The 26,850-nt window shown below is 42.2% G+C and overlaps 1 protein-coding gene across 2 annotated transcripts; it reads left to right on the top strand.

The window, feature by feature from the left end:
* Nucleotides 1-12,176: 12,176 nt before the first annotated feature.
* Nucleotides 12,177-22,714, top strand: LOC132391579 (uncharacterized). Of its 2 annotated transcripts, none has more exons than XM_059964956.1 (2): nt 12,177-20,808; nt 21,763-22,714. In XM_059964956.1, exons 1-2 carry the CDS (start codon nt 20,053-20,055, stop codon nt 22,186-22,188), a joined length of 1,182 nt encoding a protein of 393 aa, XP_059820939.1. In that variant the 5' UTR covers nt 12,177-20,052; the 3' UTR covers nt 22,189-22,714. The 2 variants fall into 2 exon arrangements, with proteins under 2 accessions (XP_059820939.1, XP_059820940.1); XM_059964957.1 differs by having other exon boundaries at nt 21,759-22,714.
* The last annotated feature ends 4,136 nt before the right edge of the window (nt 22,715-26,850 follow it).

Below are 26,850 nucleotides of genomic sequence, written 5' to 3'. Positions count from 1 at the left end.
GAAGGACAAGATGGGGAGGTGTTGTGTTGCTTGTCAGAGAAAATATTACAGCGGTGCTCTGGCAGGATAGATTGGAGGGCTCATCTAGGGAGATATTTGGGTGGAATTGAGAAATGGGAAAGGTGTAGTAACACTTATTGGAGTGTATTATAGACGACCTAATGGGGAGCGAGAATTGGAGGAGCAAATTTGTAAGGAGATAGCAGATATTTGTAGTAAGCACAAGGTTGTGATTGTGGGAGATTTTAATTTTCCACACATAGACTGGGAAGCCCATTCTGTAAAAGGGCTAGATGGTTTGAAGTTTGTAAAATGTGTGCAGGATAATTTTTTGCAGCAATACATAGAGGTACCAACTAGAGAAGGGGCAGTGATGGATCTCCTGTTGAGGAATGAGATAGGTCAGGTGACGGAAGTATGTGTTGGGGAGTACTTCGGGTCCAGTGATCACAATGCCATTAATTTTGGTATAATCATGGAGGAGGATAGGACTGGACCCAGAGTTGAGATTTTTGATTGGAGAAAGGATAACTTTGAGGAGATGTAAAAGGATTTAGAAGGAGTGGATTGTGCCAATTTGTTTTATGGGAAGGATGTAATAGAGAAAGAGAGGTCATTTAAAGGTGAAATTATGAGGTACAGAATCTTTATGTTCCTTTTAGGTTGAAAGGAAAGGTTAAAAGTTTGAGAGAGCCATGGTTTTCAAGGGATATTGGAAACTTGGTTCGGAAAAAGAGAAATATCTACAATAAATATAGGCAGCATGGAGTAAATGATCTGTTCGAGGAATATAAAGAATGTAAAAAGAATCTTAAGAAGGAAACTAGAAAAGTTAAAAGAAGATATGAGGTTGCTTTGGCAAGTAAGGTGAAAATAAATCCAAAGGGTTTCTACAGAAATATTAATAGCAAAAGAATAGTGAGGGATAAAATTGGCCCCTTAGAGAATCAGAGTGGACAGCTATGTGTGGAGCCAAAAGAGATGGGGGAGATTTTGAACAATTTCTTTCCTTCGGTATTTACTAAAGAGAATGATATTGAATTGTGTAAGGTAAGGGAAACAATTAGGGAAGCTATGGAAACTATGATGATTAAAGAGGAGGAAGTACTGGTGCTTTTAAGGAATATTAAAGTGGATAATTCTCCGGGTCCTGAGAGGATATTCCCGAGGACTTTGAGGGAAGTTAGTGTAGAAATAACAGGGGCTCTGACAGAAGTATATCAAATGTCATTAGAAACAGGGATGGTGCCAGAGGATTGGCATATTGCTCATTTTGTTCCATTGATTAAAAAGGTTTCTAAGAGTAAACCTAGCAAATAAGTTTGACATCAGTGGTGGGTAAATTCATGGAAAGTATTCTTAGAGATGGTATATATAATTATCTGGATAGACAGGGTCTGATTAGGAACAGTCAACATGGATTTGTGCGTGGAAGTTCATGTTTGACAAATCTTATTGAATTTTTTGAAGAGGTTACTAGGAAAATTGACGAGGATAAAGCAGTGGATGTTGTCTATATGGACTTAAGTAAGGCCTTTGACAAAGTTCTGCATGGAAGGTTAGTTAGGAAGGTTCAATCATTAGGTATTAATACTGAAGTAGTAAAATGGATTCAACAGTGGCTGGATGGGAGATGCCAGAGAATAGTGGTGGATAACTGTTTATCAGGTTGGAGGCTGGTGTCTAGTGGTGTGCCTCAAGGATCTATACTGAGTCCAATGTGGTTTGTCATATACATTAATAATCTGGATGATGGGGTGGTAAATTAGATTAGTAAGTATACAGATAGTACTAAGATAGGTGGCATTGTGGATAATTAAGTAGGATTTCAAGGCTTGCAGAAAGATTTAGGCCAGTTAGAAGAATGGGCTGAACGATGGCAGATGGAGTTTAATGCTGATAAGTGTGAGGTGATGCATTTTGGTAGGAATAATCCAAATAGGACGTACATAGTAATTGGTAGGGCATTGGAGAATTCAGCAGAACAAAGTGATCTAGGAATAATGGAGCATAGTTCCCTGAAGGTGGAATCTCATGTGGATAGGGTGGTGAAGAAAGCTCTTGGTACACTGGCCTTATAAATCAGAGCATTGAGTATAGGTGTTGGGATGTAATGTTAAAACTGTACAAGGCATTGGTAAGGCCAAATTTGGAGTATTGTGTACAGTTCTGGTCACCGAATTATAGAAAGATGTCAACAAAATAGAGAGAGTACAAAGAAGATTTACTAGAATGTTACCTGGGTTTCAGCACCTAAGTTACAGAGAAAAGTCAAACAAGTTAGGTCTTTATTCTTTGGAGCGTAGAAATTTGAGGGGGGACTTGATAGAGTTATTTTAAAAAATGAGGGGGATAGATAGAGTTGACGTGGATAGGCTTTTCCCATTGAGACGAGGGGAGATTCAAACAAGAGGACATGAGTTGAGAGTTAGGGGGCACATGTTTAGGGGTAACAAGAGGGAGAACTTCTTTACGCAGAGAGTAGTTGCTGAGTGGAATGAGCTTTCAGTAGAAATGGTAGAGACAGGTTCGACATTGTCATTTAAAGTAAAATTGGATAGGTATATGGACAGAAAAGGAATGGAGGGTTATGGGCTGAGTGCAGGTCAGTGGGACTAGGTGAGAGTAAGCATTCGGCACGGACGAGAAGGGCTGAGATGGCCTGTTTCTGTGCTGTAATTGTTATATGGTTATAAAAGGTAAAAGGTGGAAAGTTTAAGGGGAACATGAGAGTAAACTTCACTCAAAGAGTCGTGAGAGTGTGGAATGAGCATGTGGAACCTGTGCAAGTGGCATGCGTGTTCGATTGCAATTTTTAAGAGAAATTTGGATAGGAATGTGGGTGGTAGGGATATGGAGGGCTATGGTCCCAGTGCAGGTCGATGGGAATAGGCAGGTTAAATGGTTCCGCATCAATTAGATGGGATGAATGGCCTGCTTCTAAGCTGTACTTTTCTATAACTCTATGGCTATGAGGGATGCTGTCAATACAGCAGACTCTATTGCAAGATCTCTGGCCTCCAATGAGACATGTCCTTCAGATGCCGATTTATAGATGCCTGAATTTGAGATGGGATTACATCACATATGCTCATCCAGAAGGTGCATTTTGCCTACCTTTCACTACAATTCTTAGGTCTCATTCAGCAATGGAAGTGACACAACTTAGAAACTACAATTCCACTGTTTTTGATGAATTCAAGAATGGCTGGCTTCCAGATTCAAATTCAAAATCATTTATATATTTGTCAATATTGATTGGCATCTCCCTAGAGTGAGGGGTTTAGAAGGGGTGGAGTTTGTTAGGTGTGTTCAGGAAGGTTTCTTGACACAGTATGTAGATAAGCCTACAAGAGGAGAGGCTGTACTTGATTTGGTATTGGGAAATGAACCTGGTCAGGTGTCAGATCTTTCAGTTGGAGAGCATTTTGGAGATAGTGATCACAATTCCATCTCCTTTACCTAAGAATTGGAGAGGGATAGGAACAGTCAAGTTAAGGAAACATTTAATTGGAGTAAGTGGAAATACGAGGCTATCAGACAGGAACTTGGAGCATAAATTGAAAACAGATGTTCTCAGGTAAAAGTACAGAAGAAATGTGGCAAATGTTCAGGGGATACTTGTGTGGGGTTCTGCATAGGTATGTTCCAATGTGACAGGGAAAGGGTGATAGGGTACAGGAACCATAGTGTACAAAGGCTTTTGTAAATCTGGTCAAGAAGAAAAGAAGTGCTTACAAAAGGTTCAAAAAACTAGGTAATGATAGAGATCTAGAAGATTGTAAGGATAACAGGAAGGAGCTTAAGAATGAAATTAGGAGAGCCAGAAGGGGCCATGAGAAGGCCTTGGCGGACAGGATTAAGGAAAACCCCAAGTGATTCTACAAGTATGTGAAGAGCAAGAGGATAAGGTATGAGAGAATAGGACCAATCAAGTGTGACAGTGGAACCAGAAGAGATAGCAGATGTACTTAATGAATACTTTGCTTCAGTATTCACTATGGAAAAAGAACTTGGCGATTGTAGGGATGACTGGCAGCAGACTGAAAAGCTCAAGCATGAAGATATTAAGGAAGAGGATGTGCTTGAGTTTTTGGAAAGCATCAAGTTGTATAAGTCATCGGAACCAGATGGGGTATACCCCAGGCTACTGTGAGAAGCGAGGGAGGAGATTGCTGAGCCTCTGGCAATGGTCTTTGCATCATCAATGAGGATGGGAAAAGCTCCAGAGGATTGGAGGGTTGTGGATATTATTCCCTAATTCAAGAAAGGGAATAAAGATTGCCCAGGAAATTATAGGCCAGTGAGTCTTACTTCAGTGGTTGGTAAGTTGATGGAGAAGATCCTGAGAGGCAGGATTTATGAACATTTGGAGAGGCATAATATTATTAGGAATAGTCACCATGGCTTTGTCAAAGGCAGGTTATGCCTTACAAGCCTGATTGAATTTTTTGAGGATGTATCTAAACACTGTAGATGTAGTGTATATGGATTTCAGCAAGCATTTGATAAGGTACCCTATGCAAGACTTATTGAGAAAGTAAGGAGGCATGGGGTCTAAGGTGACATTCCTTTGTGGATCCAGAACTGGCTTGCCTACAGAAGGCAAAGAGTGGTTGTAAATGGGTTATATTCTGCATGGAGGTCTATGACCAGTGGTGTGCCTCAGGAATCTGTTCTGAGACCCCTACTGTTTGTGATTTTTATAAATGACCTGGATGAAGAAGTGGAGGGATGGGTTAGTAAATTTGCTGATGACGCAACAGTTGGGGGTGTTGTGGACAGTGTGGAGAGCTGTCAGAGGTTACAGCTGGACATTGATAGGATACAAAACTGGGCTGAGAAGTGGCAGATGGAGTTCAACCCAGATAAGTGTGAACTGGTTCACTTTGGTAGGTCAGATATGATGGCAGAACGTAGATTCTTGGCAGTGTGGAGGATCAGAGGGATCTTGGGGTCCGAGTCTATAGGACACTCAAAGCTGCTATGCAGATTGACTTTGTGGTTGAGAAGGTGTACGGTATATTGGCCTTCATCATTCGTGGAAGTGAATTTAGGAGCTGAGAGGTAATGTTACAGCTGTATAGGACCCTAGTCAGAACTCACTTGGAGAACTGTGCTCATTTCTAGTCACCTCACTACAGGAAGGATGTGAAAGCCATAGAAAGGGTGCAGAGGAGATTTACAAGGATGTTGCCTAGATTGGGGAGCATGCCTTATAAGAATAGGTTGAATGAACTCGGCCTTTTCTCCTTGGAGCGACAGGATGAAAGGTGATCTGATAGAGGTGTATAAGACAATGAGATGCATTGATCGTGTGGATAGTAAGAGTCTTTTTTCCCAGGGCGGAAATGGTTGCCACAAGAGGACACAGGTTTAATGTGCTGGGGAGTAGGTATGGAGCAGACGTCAGGGGTAATTTTTTTACTCAGAGTGGTGAGTGGGTGGAATGGGCTGCCGGCAACAGTGGTGGAGGCAGATACGTTAGGGTCTTTTAAGAGACTTTTGGATTGGTACATGGTGCTTAGAAAAATAGAGGGCTATGGTTAAGCCTAATAATTTCTAAGGTAGGGACATATTTGGCGCAACTTTTTGGGCTGAAGGGCCTGTACTGTGCAGAAGGTTTTCTATGTTTCTATGACTCACAATTGGAGGCCATAATATAAATAATATCAGATATGCTGATGACATCGTACTAATTGCTGACTCAGAAACAAAACTTCAAGAACTACTCAGTATAGTGGCAACAGAAAGTAATTGCAGAGGCCTCTCAAACACCAAGAAGACAGAAAGTATGGTCACCTCCAGAAAGACAAACATCTGACAATGTGTGATCAAGATCGGAAATACAAACTTCAAACAAGTCAACAAATTCAGATATCTTGGTAGCCAAGTGACAAGTGGGGTACCACAAGGATTATAGCTGGATTTTTATTGTTTAAAAGAGCAAATAGCATATATGTCTTGGAAGAGAATGCCAGTGGTCTATTTAGTAAGTTTGCAAACAACATGAAAATTGGTGGAGACATAATTAGAAAAGAAGTTTGTCTTAGGATACAGAAGGACATATATCATCTGGAAGTTGAACAGAGTGATAGCAAATGAAATTTAATCCAAGGTAATGGGCTTTGGAAAGTCAAAGTCTGGTAGAATTTACAAACTAATTCCAGGGACCTTGGGAGCACATGGAGACCATGAGGGGGGTTCATCTATACCTCTCTAAAGATGTTGACACAGGTGGATATGGGAGTGAAGACGTTATTTGGTATTCTTGCCTTCAATCAGTTGAGACATCAAGTTAAAGGAAAAAGTTTGTCATGTTTCAGTTGTACAGAAAGAATATTGGTTAGATTGCATTTGTGTATAATTCTGGTTGCCACACCTGGGGAAGAGGTAGCAATGGAGGGAGTGCAGAGAAGAGTCACTAGCATGTTTCTAAACATGGAGGTCTTCAGTTATAAGGAGTCACAGGGAGTCATTTTTGAAGTTTATAAACTTACAAAGATCATAACGTAGGTAGTCTTTTTCAGCATGGACAAGGTGGGTTGAAAAGTCTCAGTGTCTGCTGTATGAAGCAATGATGCCATGAAAATGTTTGAAGCAGTGTTAGTGCAGTGCACACTCAGGATAAAGCACCGAAAGGTGATCTGAGTTTGATTCCAATACATGAGGCTCAACCAGATACAATTACCCATGCTTTGATAACCACAGTCAGAGATGGGCATAATTCCTGTATGATACACTTCCATGCAGCCTGAGAGCAGTATCTTTCAAAATTATTTTAGCTTGAGAATATAGCTTTAGACTGAAATACTTCACTCTGCAAGATAAGAGAGAAAAAGATCAAGGACTATAGACATGTATAGTACTAACATCTTCTGTCAACATTGATTTTGAGAGGACGAGAATATAAAAGCAAGGATATAATGATGAGGCTTTAAAAGGCAGTGGTGAGGCCTTAATTGGAGTATTGTGAGAAGTTTTAGGCTCCATATCGAAGAAAGGGTGAGCTAACATTGGAGAGGGTTCAAAGAAAGTTCACAAAAATGATTCCAGGATTAAAAGGCTTATGATATGAGGAGCATTTGATGGCTCAGAGACAGTACTCACTGGAATTCAGAAGAATGAGGAGAGATCTCATTGAAACCTATCAAATGTTGAAAAGCTTCAACAGAGTATATGTGGAGAGGATGATTCCTTTGATGGCAGAGACTAGTACCAGAGGACAAAGAAGAGGGATGTCTACTTAGAGTAGAGATGAGGAAGAATTTCTTTAGCCAGAGAGTGGTGAATCAACGCAATTCATTGCTACTAGTGGCTGAGAGGCCGAGTCATTGGGTGTATTTAAGGCAGAGGTTGATAAATTCTTGATTAGTCAGAGCATGAAGGTAGGAGATTGGGGCTGAGAGGCAAAGGGATCAAGCATGATGAAAGGGCAGAGCAGACACGATGGGCCAAATGGCTTATTTCTCTTCCTATATATTATGGTCTTATGAGATTTATGATTTGTGTTTGAGAAATATGTGCAAATTTCTAAATATGGTTTAATGCAGTCGTGATCCTAAGAAAATTAGGGTTCACTTCCACAGATCAAAAATTGCTACCAATGAGAAAGGGCCTATCTCCTTGAACTGCAGAAATCCTTTGAGTAACTGCAGGCCCACATTAACATTGGAGAAGGGATTTCCAGACTTGGACACAGAAATAATGAAGCAATGGCATTTCCAAATCAGGATGATGTGATTCTTAGAATGGAAATTGCAAATAGAGATGTTCCAAAAGTCTGCTGCCTATATCCCTCTTAATAATGAAGTGTATGGATTTGGGAGATGCTGTCAGTATAACCTAACCAATTAACTGCAGTGCCATTTGAAAATTCACTTCAGCATAATTATTGCACACCTATGAAGAAATCAAATATTTAGGTGGTGAATGTGATCATTTGGCCTGGACAGACTGAGTCTTCTGGAGATGAATTACCCAGACAAGGGTGAAGTGTTACACCAAGCTCTTGATGTGTGACTGGTAGATAATGGAAAGTTTTTGGGGTGTTCAGAGGTGGTACAGTATTTATGTGGTTGGTCCGGTCATGATTCAGATCAATAGTGATTCTCCCAGGATGCTGATAGTGGAGGACTCAAAATTTAGTAATGTCAGAAATATCAAGGTTGAGTGGTTAGATTCCTCCCTTGTTGGAAGCACTTTTCATCTGACATTCCTGTCTCACAAATGTTTCTTCAAGCACAGTTTGATATGTGGCATGTACACAATACGGCAGACAGTTTGAATGTAACAAGATTCATCAAACATCAACGTAATGAATGACCTTATGTAACAAGAAGGTTGGAGAAACGAAAAGGGACACAGCATTTGAAAAGAGTCTGCTTACCAACATTTTATTCACTTTCTTGAAGAATTTACAGCCTACTCAAGTCCAGCAAAATAATCAAGAGCACAAACAACACCAGGCTAGCTGTGCCACCTTCAACAAATCACCCACAACTGAGATCTGGGCAATTTTGCCTGCAGACATAAAAATCATCACATTCTTTTTCCATTGGCTCATTTTAAATAGCCTCCTAGTTGTTTTGAAGGGGTTTATAAAGATTTACTTTGTTTTGGAAAAATGCAAAATATATCACAAAGTATAGTGTTAAAGAGCTCTTTAACCAAACAACAGTGTAAAGCTGATTTGGGTAGTTGTCATCTTCACAGTTTGATCAGAATCCATGATTCTCAAAAAAGAATAGGGACGAAGAGTTTTGCTTTCATCAGATCATAGAATTTATTTTCTAGCACTGAGCCACAATGCTTAATCTCAATTTCAATAAACATTGAGTTCTTCTCATACTCATTTTTGGTGTTGGTGTCCACTTCTTTGATTTCGTCCAATCTTTAAACATGTCACAAAACATTGCCACACCATCAGTCACATTACCTTTGTCATCCAAATACCAGAGTTCCCCATCTTGCTATAGAAAACTCTTTGCTTTTTGCCACCTACACCTTAATATTGAGCTCAATCAATGCCAGCAGATGCTGAGAAGAGCTAATTCAAAGCCAAGTGCAGTTCACTGTGGCCCCTTTACTGGACAATGTCCCAGTCATCTGCCTGTTATGAAAGAGTTCTTCCAAGTAAATACATTTGACCACAAGTCCATCAGGCAGTGGTCAGCACAGAACATCCCGAAGCCACTGTGGAATAGGAACATTGTGGATACTGAGGGGTGGTTTCTAGTGTAGATTGTCCAAAGCATCTGGCAGAATGCTTTATTGCCAAATCTCATCAACAAGCACCAAGAGCTTGTTTGGTTGGTGACAAGGGGGGCCCTCTCAGTCAGAGCCTCTCTATACAAAGGGGATATCAAATCCAATATAAGTTGCCCTCAGTAAAGTAGTGATGAGGAAGAGGTGATCACACACTTTATTGCACTTTGTGGTTTTGCAAAAGGGTAAGAATGATGGATGCAAAGTTCTGTGTAAGGATCAGACTCTGATCAAAGTAAATTTATTATCAAAGTACATATATGTCACTGTATACAACCCTGAAATTCATTGTCTTGCAGACATACTCAGAAAATCTATAGAATAACAACTATAAAATGATCAGTGGAAGATTACCCAGAGTGCAGAAAGCAACAAACTGCAAATGCAAATATAAATAAATATTAATAACATGAATATGAAATAACAAGTGAGATAATTGGTTGTGGGAACACCTCAGTGCATGGGCAAATGAGTGTATTTAACCACTTTGTTCAAGAGCCTGGTGGCTGAGGTGTTTTAAATGTACATGATGGGAGCAGTAAGAAAAGAGTATGGCTTGGTTGGTGGGAATCTCTGATGATGGATGCACACTCCAGGCTGTAGGATTATGCGCTGATTCGGCAAAGCAGGATGACTGACAGGCAATGCTGCAGCCCTGCACACTCCAGGCTGCTGGATTATGTGTGGAGGGATGCACTGAAAATTGGTGCAGCTAATGCTGAGTTTCTGTGTGCAAACAACCACAACATGGGCTCCTTCTGCTGCCACATATGGAGGGACACAGTTGGGTGAGAAAGCCATTCAAACAATGAAGAGAGTATATCACTGTAGGAGGCCACATGAGTTGTTTTCCTTCAACCATATACTGGTTGTTTTCCTTCTACCATAAATCAAGTTTTTGCACAGTTTCTTTCTCTGTATTTATACTTCTATTATGAATAAAGTGTATTTTTGAAATTTTATTATCTTGGGGCCAAATTGCAGTTGACAGATATGAATCACGTTCAAAGGACCGAAGGCATTGTCTGCCCTACAACCCTGCCTCCAGCATGATGCCAGCTCAAATTGTCACATAGTCATCACTGGAATAAAAAAGCTTCCTAACTTCAGGAACCAAGTATTTGGGTATTCAATCACCCATATCTATTTTGTTAGAGATGATCCCCCCCCCAATCCATAATTTGTCTTTAGTAGAAAAACCTCTTGAGGAAAGATGAGATTTTAAAAAGATCCATTTTGGCAGATGTATACAATTAAATTTGCATTAACAAGCATCGGGAATTGAAGAGGTATCAAAGAAAACATTAAAATGCTAAATATCAATATCATGAACATTATCTGACATAAATAAACTTGATCAGTTTCTTCCTAATGATACTTTAAAAAAAAGAACTAAAATGTACAAATGCTGAATTCTGAATGATTACCAGGTCTCTATTCAACAGAAGTGTGCTAAATCGTATGAACTGATTAAGGCTTATTCTTAATTACTTTGAAGGAAAAAGTGTTGATCATTCATTATAAAGAAGCTGAGTGCACCCCTAAATAAAGCACTTGAAATTGCTACTGAATTAGTCATTTGTGAAATTGGCATCTGGCTGACAACGGCAACTCAGTGTGAAAAATCAGGCACCATTACCCACTTAATTTTGAATGATTTCTCACAGAAAGTGCAACTTTCTTCTGTGCTTTCCACTGATTAAATATCATAATTTTTCTCTTTTCTAGGGTCCAAATGCACTTCATTTCAGTTATTCAAAATTGTCTCTAATGAAGCTCATACTAAATGCCAGTGTAATTATTACTTGGAGCTTTGTGAGAAGTTCAGTTCCAATACATTTACATTTATGTTCTGAAAGACATGATTAATGCTGATTTTTACACTTTTTAAAGTCTAATTTTTCAGCATAATGAAACCATAAATATTAACCCCTCTTGCCAGTTTGCTCCCTCTCATTAAACATACTATGCAAATGAGGATGTCTTAAATGAAAATAGATAGCAGAAACAAAATTAATTTTATATTTAGATAGCAAATTGAAAATATATGCTTACAATTCTATGATGCAAAGCTTCAGCTATGTGAATAGTTGTCATTGTTGTTCCTTTCCGTGCCTTGTGGCACATCAGGTGGCAACTTGCTGTTTCTTTAGCATTTGTCTGTTTTTTTTTTACAAGGCCAAGTTGCTTGCTCGACACTCAGTACGGATGGGAAGCGTGCAAGGAGCCGGCCAGATTCGAACCTGGGACTGTTTGTCTCAAAGTCTGATGCAGATGCCACTGCGCCATCAGCCTCATAAATGTGAATAGTAGCATCTGTATTCAGCATTATTATTAATCTAACATCCAAATAGGTAAATATTTTAATGCTTACTTGCAAAATGAAACATCTAATATCAGCAATATGAAAACAGCTCACAATAATTCCATAACTCTTTGAATCTATTCTTGATGTTGTGGACACCACTTGCAAGTCCAGTATTTATTGACCATACCTACTGTGTAATATTGGCTGTTTTAGATAACTATGTGCAGGATATTGTATTACTAATCATATATACTCAGTGGCTACATTATTAGGTACCTCCGATAACTAATCGTCACTGAGCGGATGTTCACAGTCTTCTGCTTCTGTAGCCCATCCACCTCAAGGTTGACACATTGTGTATTCAGAGATGCTCTTCTGCACACCACCGTTGTAACATGTTGTCTTCCTGTCAGCCTGAACCAGTCTGGCCATCCTCCTCTGACCCCTCTCATTAACAAGGTGTTTTCACCCACAGAACTTCCACTCACTGGATTTTTAAAAATATTTTTCATTCCATTTTCTGTAAACTCTAGAGACTATTGAGTGTGAAAATCCCAGGAAATCAGTCATTTCTGAGATGGTCAAACCACCACATCTGGCATCAACAATTATTCCACAGTCAAAGTCACTTAGATCATATTTCTTCCCCATTCTGATATTTAATCTGAACAGCAAATGAACCTCTTGACCAGATCTGCATGTCATAAGTCGGGTGTTGAATCAGGACCTAACTGCAGGACACAGACACTGGAGTCCCGGAAACAGGACCAGACAGAACCCAAGGACAGGATGGGATGCAGTCTAGGCAGGGGAAGCAGGACCAGGACAAGGGACGGGGAACATAGAGCCTGGGGTGGACTCCAAGCCCAAGACTGGACAAGGATCCAGAGCCTGGGTGTTGCCTCGGGCTCAGACCCCCAATCCAGGTAAGAACATGATGAGGCTAGGCTAAGGACTTGGGGTCTTGAGGCTTGGGTCAAGGCTAGAGCTAGGGGCAGACTAGGAACTGTACATCAACGTGGAGCCAGGACTTATCCTCCAACAAGACAGGACTCATCTATAACTCCACACCAAGGTGGGGCAGGACCATCCATCAGGTAACAGCAGAACAGCCTGACCTACCCAACAGAGGCAAAGACAAGACACACTCCCCCACAAGCAACAGCAGAACAGCCAGACTTACCCCACAGAGGACAAGGACAGGAAGAGACAAACACCAAGGAACAACAGACAGTTCCACCTGTGCATCAGGGTAGCTCCAAGTAGCCATTACAGCCAGCAGCCTTGGCTGGATACGGAAGCAACCAGATCCCTACCTCGCTCAGAGTGGCTGACAGACACCCATCTGGCCCAGCAAACAGCTGAATCCATACCACAATGACCACTCCAACTACTACCAGCAAGGGTCCCAGAAGCCATGGTTCTCCAACACAGCCCCAAGGATGGCAAGAGTCCATTCTAGTCTTCCACCACCCACCTGTGCCATGAGTATCTTGACAAGACAACCCCCAACCACACCCAAAAGCAGGGCCACTTATATTCCCAGTTCCAATATGAGCCTCAGATGTTTCTGGTTAAGTCCAACCGCCGGAAAACCCGGAGTCCACAGACTTTGGACTGAACCACCACACTGCATGCTTTTTGCATTGAGCTGCTGCCACATGATTGACTGATTAGATATTTGCATTAATGAGCAGTTGTACAGGTGTGCCTAATAAAGTGATAATTGAGTGTACTTCAAGTCAGGATGGTGTGTGGCTTGGAGGAAGCTGGGTAGAAATGGATTTCACGTGTGCCTTCTGCCCAGGCTCCTCTAGGTAGCAGAGACAATAGGCTGGGGAATATATCTTGCAGTCAATAAATTGACAGATAGGTTAAGATGTGACAAATACCTTCTCCTGATTGGTGATAACCTACAAGATTCATCCAGGCTAGTAGAGAGCTTTCTATAACACAACTATACAGCACTTTGTTGATGATAGAATAACAATAGTGATTGAGGAAGTTAGTCAACCAGTAATGGGTACCCAGTTTCCGATTTGACCCCGTCATTTCACTATTTACATGAGTGGTGTAGCACCAATGAATAATGCTCTATGGATTAATCTGCATGCACTTCCCCATTCCTCAGAGTATTGATAATGTTCAAAGTTCAAAGTAAATTTATTATTGAAGTACATATTTCACTATATACCACCCTGAGACTGTTTTTCTTACAGGCTTTCACAGTAGAGCAAAGAGATACAATGCAAATAAATGAAAAATGACACACTTGACACCGTCCAGTACAAGGTAGCCCACCTGATTAGTACCCCTTCCAATCCCTCCACCATCGAAGAACAGTTGCAGCAGTGAGTACTATCTACAAGATGACTGCAATGACACACCAAAGTTCCTAAGGCAGCACCTTCCAGACCCACGACCATTATCATCTAGAAGGACAAAAACAACAGATACCTGGGAACACCACCACTTGGAAATCCCCTCCAAGTCACTCACCATCCTGACTTGGAAACATATCACCGTTCCTTCATTGTCACTGGGCCAAACTCATGGAATTCCCTCCCTAACAGCACTGTGGGTGTACCTACACCTCAGGGACTGCAGCGGTTCAGGAAGGCAGCTCATCACCACCTTCTCAAGGGCAACTAGGAATGGGCAATAAATGCTGGCTTAGCTGCCGGTGCCCACATCCTGTAAATGAATAAATAAAAAAACAAAGACTGACAAGCAACCTATGTGTAAAAGAAGACTATGTGCAAATACCAAAAAAAAGGACAGATAGATAAATAGGTAAATAGATAACACTGAGAACATGAGTTGTAGACCCCTTGAAAGTGAGTCCATAGGTTGTGTTCAGTGATCAGTTCAGTGATAAGGTGAGTGAAGTTATCCACTCTGGCTCAGAAGCCAGATGGTTGAAGGGTAATAACTGTTCTTGAACCAGATTGGGTGGGTCCTAAGGCTCCTGTAGCTCCTTCCCGATGGCAGCAGCAAGAAGAGAGCATGACCTGGATGGTGGGGGTCCTTAACAGCCGAGGCTGCTTTCTTGCAACAGCACTCCTTGTAGACGTGGTACTCCTGTGATGGACTGGGCTGTATCCACCACTTTTTAATGGGCTTTTCCGCTCACCATTCAACAAAATTTTCAATCTCCTTCCTATGTGTCAACTCGTCACCAGCACTGATTTGGACAATTAACAGTAGTGTGGTCAGCAAACTTAAATATGGTAATGGAGTTATACTTCACCGCACAGTCGTAAGTATAAAATACGTGGAACACTCGTCTTTGGAAATGCCCCTATGCAGATGGTGACTGGGGAGGAAATGTTGCCAACCCATACTGACTAGAGTCTGCAAGTGAGGAAATCGATGAACCAGTTGCACAAGGAGGTATCAAGGCCTCTGTCTTGGAGCTTATTGATTAGTCTCAAAAGGATAATACTGTTGACTGCTGAGCTGTAGTCAATGAAGAGCATCCCAATGTTTCCACCTTCACTGCCACTGTTCACTAGTGGAGGTTTTAATGATATGAATGACTTTGAATATCAAGGCAGTTGTGGGTATACATTGGTGATAAAGTTTACTCTTGTTCAGATGATGCCATTGTCTTATGCTTGAATGTCTCAATTATCTTAATTAGTTAAGGAATTGTGAATAGAATTAAATATTTTGTTTTAAAAAGATCAGTTTGGAGAGAGCTAACGAAGAAACTCCAATTGTAGTATTTGGATGGTAACTTTTCTGGAGGACAGATTGATATTAATATTGCATGATTCGTATGCTGATGCTGCTGGCCCAAGTTTTTTGATTGGCAGCAGCCCAGAGGCTCAGAACAGAGATCAGTGTTTTAAGTACAGAAACCGTGCATTGCTAATAATGACTCTGCTGTGAAAAGTATAATATCTTTTATTGAAATGTTGTATGCAACATACTTTATTCATAACATTCTTTCAGCTCCTCCATAATAATGGTGAAGTTATTGAGGGACTGTGCAACATAGCAAATGAAAAATTACTGGATGTGGCTTATTGAGCCAATGAAAATAGCTGGCATTAACATTGTAACAAATAAATTACTTATTAATCTGGAAACAATCCTTTTCACCAATCAAGCTCAAAAACAATATCCTTTCTACCCAAGTAGATTATCAAGATGATCTTTGAATTACTAAAATGCAGATGATAATAATATTGTTTAGAAATTGCATTACATGTTACAATATCTTTGTAAAAAATTTGGATATAGTATAGAATTGTGCAAAATTCACATTTTTGACCATAAGACATAGGAGCAGGATTAAGCCGTTCAGCCTATTGAGTCTGTTTTTGTTCCAATTCTTTTATGTGACTGACAGATGAATGCATTCCTGGGTATGCTCAGTGCATCCAGTATGAAATTCATCTATATGTAGTTCAAATCACAAAATTGGGTTTTCACTGTTCCCATGCAAACTTCTTTAGCTTGCCTTTCAGTTCTCTGACCAATGCTGGGGTTATAACTCAGCTAGACCTCAATTATGGTACTTGCTCCTCTTTGGACTACTATCTTCATCCTTATAACAGTCACCAAGATCAAAGCCTCATTCCAATCTGCTGACCCAGTGCTCTCCCAGCAGCCTCATCCGACAATACCCCAACCACTTACAGGAAATACTAACCATCAACACTTGATCCCATTTCTGATCATAACCACCATTCATAGCCTCTAAACCACCAATCTCATACACTGACAAGCAATCCTAGCTGCATGTTCCAAATGTCAACCTCAGTGCCTAACCTTTAATCCAGGATGTCATCCATCACTCTGATCCCTCTACCAACTGATAAACCCTGAGACCCTGTTGTCTGGTCTACATCTCCACTTTCTTACTTTCTCCAACTACAACAGTCCAGGTCCAACCCAGGCATTGGGCCTCTTGTGACACTGTAAATGTCATACCCACAAACAATGTCCACCAGGAGCTGAGGAAGTCACCTCCACAAATGACGGCCAACTTCTAAGCACGTCAATTGTAGAAAAGGGACTTTTTGATACACTTTTTATCTGGAGATAATGGGTTGGAGGTTACTTCACAAATACTAGTGGCTTCAAGTAATGTTGCATGTCCCCACTTTTGGTAAAAATCACATAAAGGTCAAGGTCTTCATTAAAATGTTCACAGAAATGAATAACAATGTACATAAAATGCTGGAGGGACTCAGCAAGCCAGGCTGCATCTGAATGCTGCAAATGGTTGCTGAGTCCCACTGAAGGGCTTCAGCTTAAAATATCGACTGTACTTTTTTTCCATAGATGCTGCCTGGCCTACTGTGTTCCTCCAGCATTTTGTGTGTGTTGCTTTGGATTTCCAGTATTTGCGGACTTTCTTGTGTTTGCCGCAGAAATTAATGTCAGGTTTCATTGGGTCGTTTTCAATATGAAATTGCCCAGTGGGCCATTCCAAGATCCGGCAGCTGCTGACATGAAATCAGGGTTTGATTAAAGGGTTTGATCTTCATAGACAGCCTAAAAAGGATAAGTAATAAAGCAAACAACACTCTTCCTGTGACAGAAACATGGTGGGCCCCTGGACTCATATCACGTGAAACACCCTGATTTCCTTGGCTGTGTAAGTCTAGGGAAGACAACCTCCAACCTTGCCAAACTTGTGAGATTGAAACGTGCTCAACCCACCCCAAACCCCAGTTTGTGTGGATGATGTGTCATTTTCTCCTGTTACAAATTAATGCCACCAAATAACAGACAGTATATTGCATATGATTAAAGGAATTATAACCTTAACTAAAGGGTTAGCAAAGGATAACAAAAAGAAAAGAGCCCTTTTCAATTGAACAGTTGAATGTGCACAAGTTGGAGCTCATCTTGAACTTCTCTGTCACTCATGCTCTGGGCCCTCTGTCAACGTGAAAACACACACCACCTTCCAAACGTCGCTCAAATCGCGAACAAACGGGTCTCCCACCGGATCGTATGCTATGGGCGGTTCTCCGCAGTATCTTCTGTCTTCACCTCCTCTCAAACAATAGCTCTAAGCCCAACCATAGTGTCCCTCACCAATGAAACCTCTCCTTAATCCGACCATCCTAACTGGATGGGGCACATTTCTCATCATCTCATCTACAAAAGTAACTCAAACAGCATGAAAACATAACAGACTGCTCTCACAGAAATGCCAAAATGAAATACATACAGCACAACAGCAAAAATATGAACCAGGGCATCACACATGTGATTGTGATCTTGAATGTGCTTACTGTGTATAACTGTTGGCACTGCGTTTTGCACCTTGACCCTGTAGTATAGCTGTCTCGTTTGCCTGTATTCATGTATGGTTAAATTACAATTAAACTTGAATTGATACCAATTGACTGGATACTCCAATGATGGGACACGGACTGGAATGCTGCCATGGAACAATGGAAGTTGAACAGGTTGGTAAAGAACCTGAGGCCTGTTTTTGAGTGCATGGTAGCTATGGAGATGTCCAGTCAGGCATCCCTTACAGTACATTGACAGGAAGTCTCTATTAAACACAACAAATGCCATGCCTAATCTCCTGCTCCAACGAACTGCTATATCCGAAGCTGTAGGAGGCCCCCCTCTCATAACAATGACAAAGAATGACAAATTATTGGTGCTTTTATAATCTGAGGCATGTTACAAGGTTGTATGAAACCTAAGGGTATATGAAACCATTTTATTAATTTAGCCACAGAGCAACTAGACTCGTTAAAAATCTCACCATCGAAATGAGTTCTGTGTGTCGCGATGCTTTTGAGATCTAATTAGAGAGCTTGACTTTAGAATTTGCTCTAAGTCAGTGATTGTCAACCATTTTTATGCCATGAACCCTCACCTTTAACCAAAGTGTCCATGAAGCCCAGGTCGGGAACCCTTGCTGTACCCGTATTAGGTTGATTTTAACATCAACATTTTACTTTGAAGTTGTGCAAATACCTATGCCAATATACATTAATGGCTTGCAGAGCGTATTTTTGATACAGAATGCAGTAATAGCAAGATGGCTTCTGCGTCTCTTGTGGTTCCAATGCATCTTCTGCTATATGAAAAACAATACCAATCCTGCCATATTGACTGAGAAATGGTTCAGAGGGTCTTTTTTTGACTCCTTTTAAAAGTTTCAGTTGCTTCTAGTTTGTTTGAGAATCATGAGGTCAGATTGTTAGCATGAAGTACAACTCGGCAGTTAGAATGTCATTGTACTATGAGTGATGTGACACGTGCACACTGGAAAGATGCAGAGTAGGAAGTCCTTGTGCAATTCTAGTTTGATAGCAGTAGTTGTATTAATTTAATTAACTTAATATGTTAGCCATGCATTGAATCCTGACAGAAGGAAATCAAACACGCCATCCTCACATACCCCTCCCTATTTAACTGATTTTGGCAATTTAATTTAATACTAAATGTCCTGACTATTTGTTGGGTTTTATTTGAAGTTGACCAACTCCAAGAGAGGTGTATAGCTTAAGTACTTAAGAGAAGTATGTCTGACAAGGTGGGCAAGCAAACAATTGTTAGAGAAGAGCAAGTGCCAACTAAATCTGGAGTTTTAAGCCTTCATAGCATTCTAGGTAACAACAGGTGAATCAGAATCAGAACCACATTTAATATCACTGCTATATGTTGTGAAGTGTGTTGGCTTTGCAGCAGCAATGCAATGCAATGCATAACAGAGAAAGAAATGAGAATTACAGTAAGTATATATAGATTAAATAGTTAAATTATATAAGCTATGTAAAAATAAAAATAGAAATAAGAAAGTAGTGAGGTAGTGTTCAAGGGTTCAATGCCCATTCTGAAATCAGATGGCAGAGGGGAAGATGCTATTTCTGAATTATTGAATTCCGGCTCTTGTACCTCCTTCCTGATGGTCATAATGAGAAGAGCGCATGTCCTGGGTGATGGGGTCCTTAATGATGGATACCACTTCACTCCTTGAAGATGTCCTGGATTGTACAGAGGCCAGTGCCCACGATGGAGTAGTCTAAGTTTAGAACTCTCTGCAGCTCTCTCTCCATAAGATGGGTCAGTTGACCTTCTATCTGGCTTAACTTTCAATAATTCACAGAATTAGAAAAATCACTGATGATCTTTGCTCAAAAATAGGAATTCTTTTCTACTGCAGAGAACATCTCAAAAAACAGCATATGAACTTTTGTGAAAGAGTTGTGAACTTTCAGGGAAGTGCAAAAGCTTCTCATGCAGGGCTTCTATGGTGAACTATGTGCCTGTCTGGACACGCCCCCTTCTGTCTGCTCCTGTGGCTCCTCCCACAGGCCCCTGTATAAAGGCGATCGAGGTCTGATCCTCTGCCTCATTCTCCAGGATGTAGTTCCTTCTGGTTCCTTCCGCTGGTTCCTTCGTCAGTCAATAAAAGCCGATATCTCGCCTTACGTCTCAGAGTGAGTTATTGATGGTGCATCAATTTTATTGACTGAAAGTTTTAAAACATGGAAACCGTTTTACGTCCGGAAAAGTTGGATTTGGACCCTCAAGACCCTGAAGCAGCTCTTGCTTTTGAACACTGGCTTGCATGCTTCCAATCATACTTGTCGGAGCTTCGTGCGACTGACCCTGCTGTTATGTACAGAATTCTACTCTCGAGGGTCACCCCAAAAGTTTATTCCATTATCTGGGACCTGCCGACCTACGAAGGGGCACTGGACACCCTCAAAAGACAGTACCTGCGACCGGTGAACACCATCTATGCAAGACATTGTTTAGCTACCCGGCGACAGCGGCCTGGAGAATCAAGCGCCGAGTTTCTCCGAGCACTACAGACACTCGTCCGAGCTTGTGACTGCAAGACGCTCACGGCGGAACAACATGCAGAGCTGCTAGTAAGAGATGCCTTTGTGACCGAACTGACGTCAGTGTACATGCGCCAGCAACTGCTGGAACACTCCGATCTTACCTTACGCTCGGCGATCGAGATGGAAGCTGCTCTGCACTACGCCGACGCTGTCCATTCGCGCAATTCCCCGCCGGTTCCGTGGACGCCTCAGACCCCACCACCGCCAGCTCCCGCAAGCGAAGTCGCCGCTGCCAGTCGCGATTCCACAAGCTCCCCGAACCCGACCACGGCGGTGGCCCGTCAGAAGCCTGTGCTTTGTTATTTCTGTGACCTCAAAAAGCACCCCCAAAAATGCTGTCCAGCGCGAGAAGCGACCTGCTCCAGCTGCAGAAAGCGGGGCCATTTCGCCAAGGTCTGTAAGTCTAAACTGCGAGCGGAGTGCAGTGCTGCGGGTGAGACGTGGGGGCCGCCATCTTGCATGCCCGGATGTGGGCGGCCATCTTTGTCGGCGTCAGCATGCCCCGCCCCCGACCCTCCGATGCTTACCGGGTACCCCGGATGTGGGCGGCCATCTTTGTCAGCGTCAGCATGCCCCGCCCCCGACCCACCGATGCTTACCGGGTACCCCGACGGCGATTCAACTCTGGCCACTGTAACCCTCGACCAAAGCGCCCCACACCAGCTTGCAAGGTCCATGATGGACATCCGGGTGGAGGGGCACAGGACTAGATGCCTGTTTGACACGGGCAGCACTAAGAGTTTTATTCACCCAGACACAGTGCAACGCTGCGGACTCGCAACACGGCCAGTAAGTCAGAAGATCCATTCGGCTTCTGGGTCGCATTCCACAGACATCCGGGTGGGTTGTGTAGCGACATTGGTGGTGCAGGGCACAGAATATTGGAACTTTGCGCTACTGGTCATGCTAATCTGTGCACACCTGTGCTATTGAGGCTGGACTTCCAGAGCCACCTCGAAAGTGTGGCTATGGCATATGACGGGCCCCTCCCACCACTCACTGTCCGCAATCCTCAGTTCTGTGGGACTTCATCACCACTGACCACACACACAGAGCGACACACACATCCCATCCAGCACGACAGCTGCGCTACCGACACCACTTGCAGTCTCTCTACTCTCAAGGTCCCTCCCCCGCCGCAGTTCGCCAACCTGACCCCGACTGTAAACCTGTGGCAACTAAAAGTAGGAGGTACAGTGCGGGGAACAGGGCCTTCATTCAGTCAGAGGTGCAGCGGCTGCTCAGGGAGGGGATCATTGAGCCAAGCACAAGCCCTTGGAGGGCTCAGGTGGTCGGATGGTGGCTCCACCCCCCCCTCACGAACTCCTATTCTCTTTTCCCAGGAAGTCTGTCACTGGGACCGCTCTACCAGTTTGGCTGATGTCCCCGGGGCCAGTGCTGCTCCGGAAACATGTGAGGAGCAATAAATACTCCCCGCTGGTCGAGAGGGTTCACCTTCTGCATGCGAACCCCCAGTATGCCTACGTGGTCTTACCTGATGGGCGGGAGGACACGGTCTCTGTCTGTGACCTGGTGCCCGCAGGTGCAGCAGACCACTACCCTGAACACTCTCCGGTAACTATGAACCCTGTACCCGAGGTGACACCGTGCTCACCAGGCCCTACATGGACTCCTCATGACACTTATATACCAGGTGCCTCGCACATGCATGAGCTGGAACCAGCACAACCTCCATCTCCTGTGCAATCACCAATGTTGCCGGCATCGGTGCAATCACAGCCGGTGCTACGTAGGTCACAGCAACAGATTTGACCACCTGCTAGACTTGACCTGTAAGAAACTTCGCCACATGAGGACTCTTTTAAACAAAGGGGGGGTGAATGTGGTGAACTATATGCCTGTCTGGACACGCCCCCTTCTGACTGCTCCTGTGGCTCCTCCCACAGGCCCTGTATAAAGGCAATCGAGGTCTGATCCTCTGCCTCATTCTCCAGGATGTAGTATGACGGTCACTCACTGCTGGTTCCTTCTTCAGTCAATAAAAGCCGATATCTTGCCTTACGTCTCAGAGTGAGTTATTGATGGTGCATCAGCTTCACACTTACCTTCACCATACAATCATCCTTTTATACTACAAGGGCTATCAGTCCTTGGAAGTACATCTTAATTCAAAACCATGAGATTGTGGAGTGTGTGCAACACTTACATTCATGGACAATCTCCTGAGGAATTCACCATGAAGCCTGTACCAAGGCAGGGATCTGAAATCACAGCCTGCCCTCAAACCACCAGCTTTGATCTTCAATTATTAACACTTCATGCTGTGAGGTAGCTGCCTGATCTTACATCTTAAACACGTAAGGGCACTCACCATCAATTGCTTCTGAAGGCTTTCACCATTGTTTACAGCATAAACCTGCTTCCACTGAAAAGCAGAGCATTTCTCAGGCACTATGCAGCAGTAACAAAACCATGGGGAATGAACGATCACTTTCTTATCTTGAAAAGTATTTCTTGCCTGAAACACAATAGTTCGAGGTAAATGAAAATCATTATAGGCAGGTTTCACTAACAACAGCCATGCTCCTGAGAATTACACAGCACAACCTGCTGAATCACTTTATCCAATCAAGTAATTTAATTGATGATACTTACAGATAATCATTATGATTAGGGTCTTCACACCCAAAACAAAAACAGGATCTACCATGCAGTCATTCTAAGTACTGGTCAAATCTCAAAATCATTAAGTCACACTTCCTTCTAAACAACAGCAGATTCAGAGAATGCATTGATACGATCTGATATTTTGGTAAAAAGTTAGCTTGCTAGGAATCTCTTACTGGAGGATACAGTAGGTTAGAAGAGTTTATTATCATTGAAATTGAAATTGAGATATCTTTATTGTCATCATCATGCACAATTGTCAATTGTGAAATTGACATCTTTATTGTCAATTTGTCATGCACCAATACAGCAAAAATAAGTTTGCAACTCTCATACTCAATTCTATAAAACAACAAATAAAATAAATAAACATTAAATAAAATCAAGTAACCAGCCAGTACAGGCAATGTCCAGCAGTACAAAAGCACAACTCAGATGCATGACAGCCATAATACCAGTATTAAAAGTAGCAATATAACAAATTTATGGATGATGCTTGATCGATTGGTTCAGAGCAATTACAGCTGAGGAAAAAAACTATTTTTCAGTCTGGAAGTGTGGGCATAGAAAATCTTATAATCTCCTTCTGCCAGATGGAAGAAGTTCAAACAGATGATTGTATTGTCCTTACAGATGCCTGTAGCTTTCCTTAGGCCGCGTAAGTTGTAGGTGTCCTCCAGGGCTGAGAGCCGTGACCCGATCATCTTCTGTGCACTAGAGACGACCCGCTGAAGTGCTTTCCTATCAGCTGCTGTACAACTGAGATACCACACAGAGATGCATTACGTTAAGATGCTCTGTATGGTGCAGCAGTAAAAGGTCACCAGCATCTGTTCAGGTAGACCAGCTTTCTTCAGCGTCCTGAGGAAAAACAAGCGTTGCTGTGCTTTCTTAACTATTGTTTTGGTGTTAGTGGACCATGTGTACTGAGATGTGTATTCCCAGAAACCTGAAACTGGACACTCTCTCCACTACATCTCCGTTAATGTAGACTCGTCATCCCGTGACTTTCCAAAGTTGATAATTAGCTCCTTAGTCTCTGCTGTATTAAGAGACAGGTTGTTCTCTGAGCACCAGCTCACTAAGTTCTGTATCTCCGCTCTGTATGCTGATTCACCTCTGTTGGAGATCAACCCCATCACCATTGTGTCGTCTGCAAATTTGACGATGGTATTGGTGTTAAATGCGTCCTTGACCTTGTGCACTTTGAGCACAATGACAAAGCACAGTGCTCTGTACGTTGATCTCATTCTCACCTTTCTTCTCAATTGATTTTTGAAATACGAAGTAGCAATTGGTGGCATTGCATACTAAGGATGGAACTAATGAAGACGGCTGTAAGTTGAAGAACCACGTTTTTCTGAAATGACAATTGAACTTCACTGGTGTAGAAAGATTAGAAAATGTAAGCTCAACTTAATGTAATTGATTATATTGCCCTAAGCAATGGCTTTGATTCAGTGCTATAATTATGGCTGATGACATGAGAATGACATCAGCTCCATATCTCTGTAGTATTATGTCTTTCTGGAGAAGTCCCACTGATAGCTCAAGCAGCAGAGGAGATCCAGCAGCATATGCTTCCTCTGGATGGAACAAAAGAATCTATCCCTGAAAGAATAAATGGGAAACAGAAATCGAATAGACACAAAGAACAGCAGAAAATGAGCTAATGCCAATGTTACGGCTTCCTGATACTGACTGCCTTTGCAAGTGGTATAGGTGTAGAATTAGACCATTTGGCCCATCTAGTCTGTTCCCCCATTTCATCATGGCTGATCCATTTTCATCTGGAATATTGTGTGCAATTTTGGTCCCCTAATCTGAGGAAAGACATTCTTGCCATAGAGGAAGTACAGAGAAGGTTCACCAGATTGATTCCTGGGATGGCAGGACTTTCATATGAAGACAGATTGGATCGACTAGGCTTATACTCACTGGAATTTCGAAGATTGAGGGGGGATCTTATTGAAACGTATAAAATTCTAAAGGGATTATACAGGCTAGATGCAGGAAGATTGTTTCCGATGTTGGGGAAGTCCAGAACGAGGGGTCACAGTTTAAGGATAAAGGGGAAGCCTTTTAGGACCGAGATGAGGAAAAACTTCTTCACACAGAGAGTGGTGAATCTGTGGAATTCTCTGCCACAGGAAACAGTTGAGGCCGGTTCTTTGGCTATATTTAAGAGGAAGTTAGATATGGCCTTTGTGGCTAAAGGGATCAGGGGGTATGAAGAGAAAGCAGGTACAGGGTTCTGAGTTGGATGAGCAGCCATGATCATACTGAATGGTGGTGCAGGCTCAAAGGGTTGAATGGCCTACTCCTGCACTTATTTTCTATGTTTCTATGTTTCCATCTCAGCCTCAATATTCTGCCTTCTTTCTGAAACCCTTCATGCCCAGACTAATCAAGAACCTATCAACCTCTGCCTTAAATATATCCAATGACTATGGTAACAAATTCCACAGATTCATCATGGTCTGGCTAAAGAAATTCCCCCTCATCTCCATTTTAAATGGACAGCTCTCTATTCTGAGACTAGGTCATCTGGTCCTAGATTCCCCCACCATGGAAAACATCATCTCCACATCCACTCTACAGAGGCCTTTCAAAATTTGATAGGTTTCAATAAGATCTCCCTTCATTTTTCTGAATTCCAATGAGAACAGGCCCAGGGCCATCAAACGGTTCTCATATAATAAGCATTTCAATCCCAGAATCATTTTCCTGAACCTCCTTTGAACCCTTTCCAATGTCAGCACATCCTTTCCTAGATAAGGGGCCCAAAACTGCTCAATACTCTATGAGGCCTCACCAGTGCCTTATAAAGCCCTAGTATCACAATCTTGCTTTAATGTTCTAGTCCTCTTGAAATGAATGTTAACATTGCATTTGTTTTTCTCACTATGGACTCAACCTGCAAATTAACCTCAAGGAAACCCTGCACAAAGACACCCAAATTCTTCTGTACCTCGGATTTTTGATTTTTCCTCTCCATTTAGATAATGGTCTATGCATTCACTTCCTATATCAAAATGCATGACCATACACTTCCTGATTCTACGTTCTATCTGCCACCTCTTTGCCAATTTTCCTAATCTGTCCAAATCCTTCTGCAGTCTCCCTGCTTCTTCAACACTACCTGCCCCTCCACCTATCTTTGTTTCATCCACAAACTTGGCCACAAAGCATCAATTCCATCATCCAAATCATTGACATATAACGTAAAAGAAACAGTCCCAACACAGACCCCTGTGGAACACTGGCAACTTAACAGAAAACGCCCCCTTTGGTCCCACTCATTTCCTCCTGACAGTCAGCTGTACATGCTAGCATCTTTCCTGTAATTCTATGGGCCCTCAGTTCATTAAGCAGTCTTATATGTGGCACCTCGCCAAAGGCCAAGTAAAGAATATCCACTGACGTTCTTAAGTGGGAGAGTAAACAGCCAGAGGTCATGGTCCATGTAGGTACCAATGACATAGGTAGGAAGAGTGATGGGGTTCTGCAAAGTGGGATCAGGGAGTTAAATGCTAGGTTAAAGGGCAGGACCTCCAGGGTTGTGTACTAGTGAGACCAGAAATAGGAAGGTTATACCAGTTTAACATGTAGCTAAAGCATTGTTGTGTGAAGAAGGGCATAAGGTTTTTGGATCACTGGGCTCTCTTCCAGGGAAGGTGGGACATGTACAGAAGGATGTTGCTGGGACTAGAGGACCTGAGTTATAAAGAAAGATTGAATAGCTTAGAATTTCATTCCCTGGAAGGTAGAAGATGGAGGGGAGATTTGATTGAGGTATACAAAATT

The sequence above is a fragment of the Hypanus sabinus genome, chromosome 3, assembly GCF_030144855.1.
Source record: "Hypanus sabinus isolate sHypSab1 chromosome 3, sHypSab1.hap1, whole genome shotgun sequence".
Taxonomy (NCBI): domain Eukaryota; kingdom Metazoa; phylum Chordata; class Chondrichthyes; order Myliobatiformes; family Dasyatidae; genus Hypanus; species Hypanus sabinus.
The sequence above is the reverse complement of the archived record's forward strand: the minus strand, read 5'-3'. Positions and strand labels throughout refer to the sequence as shown.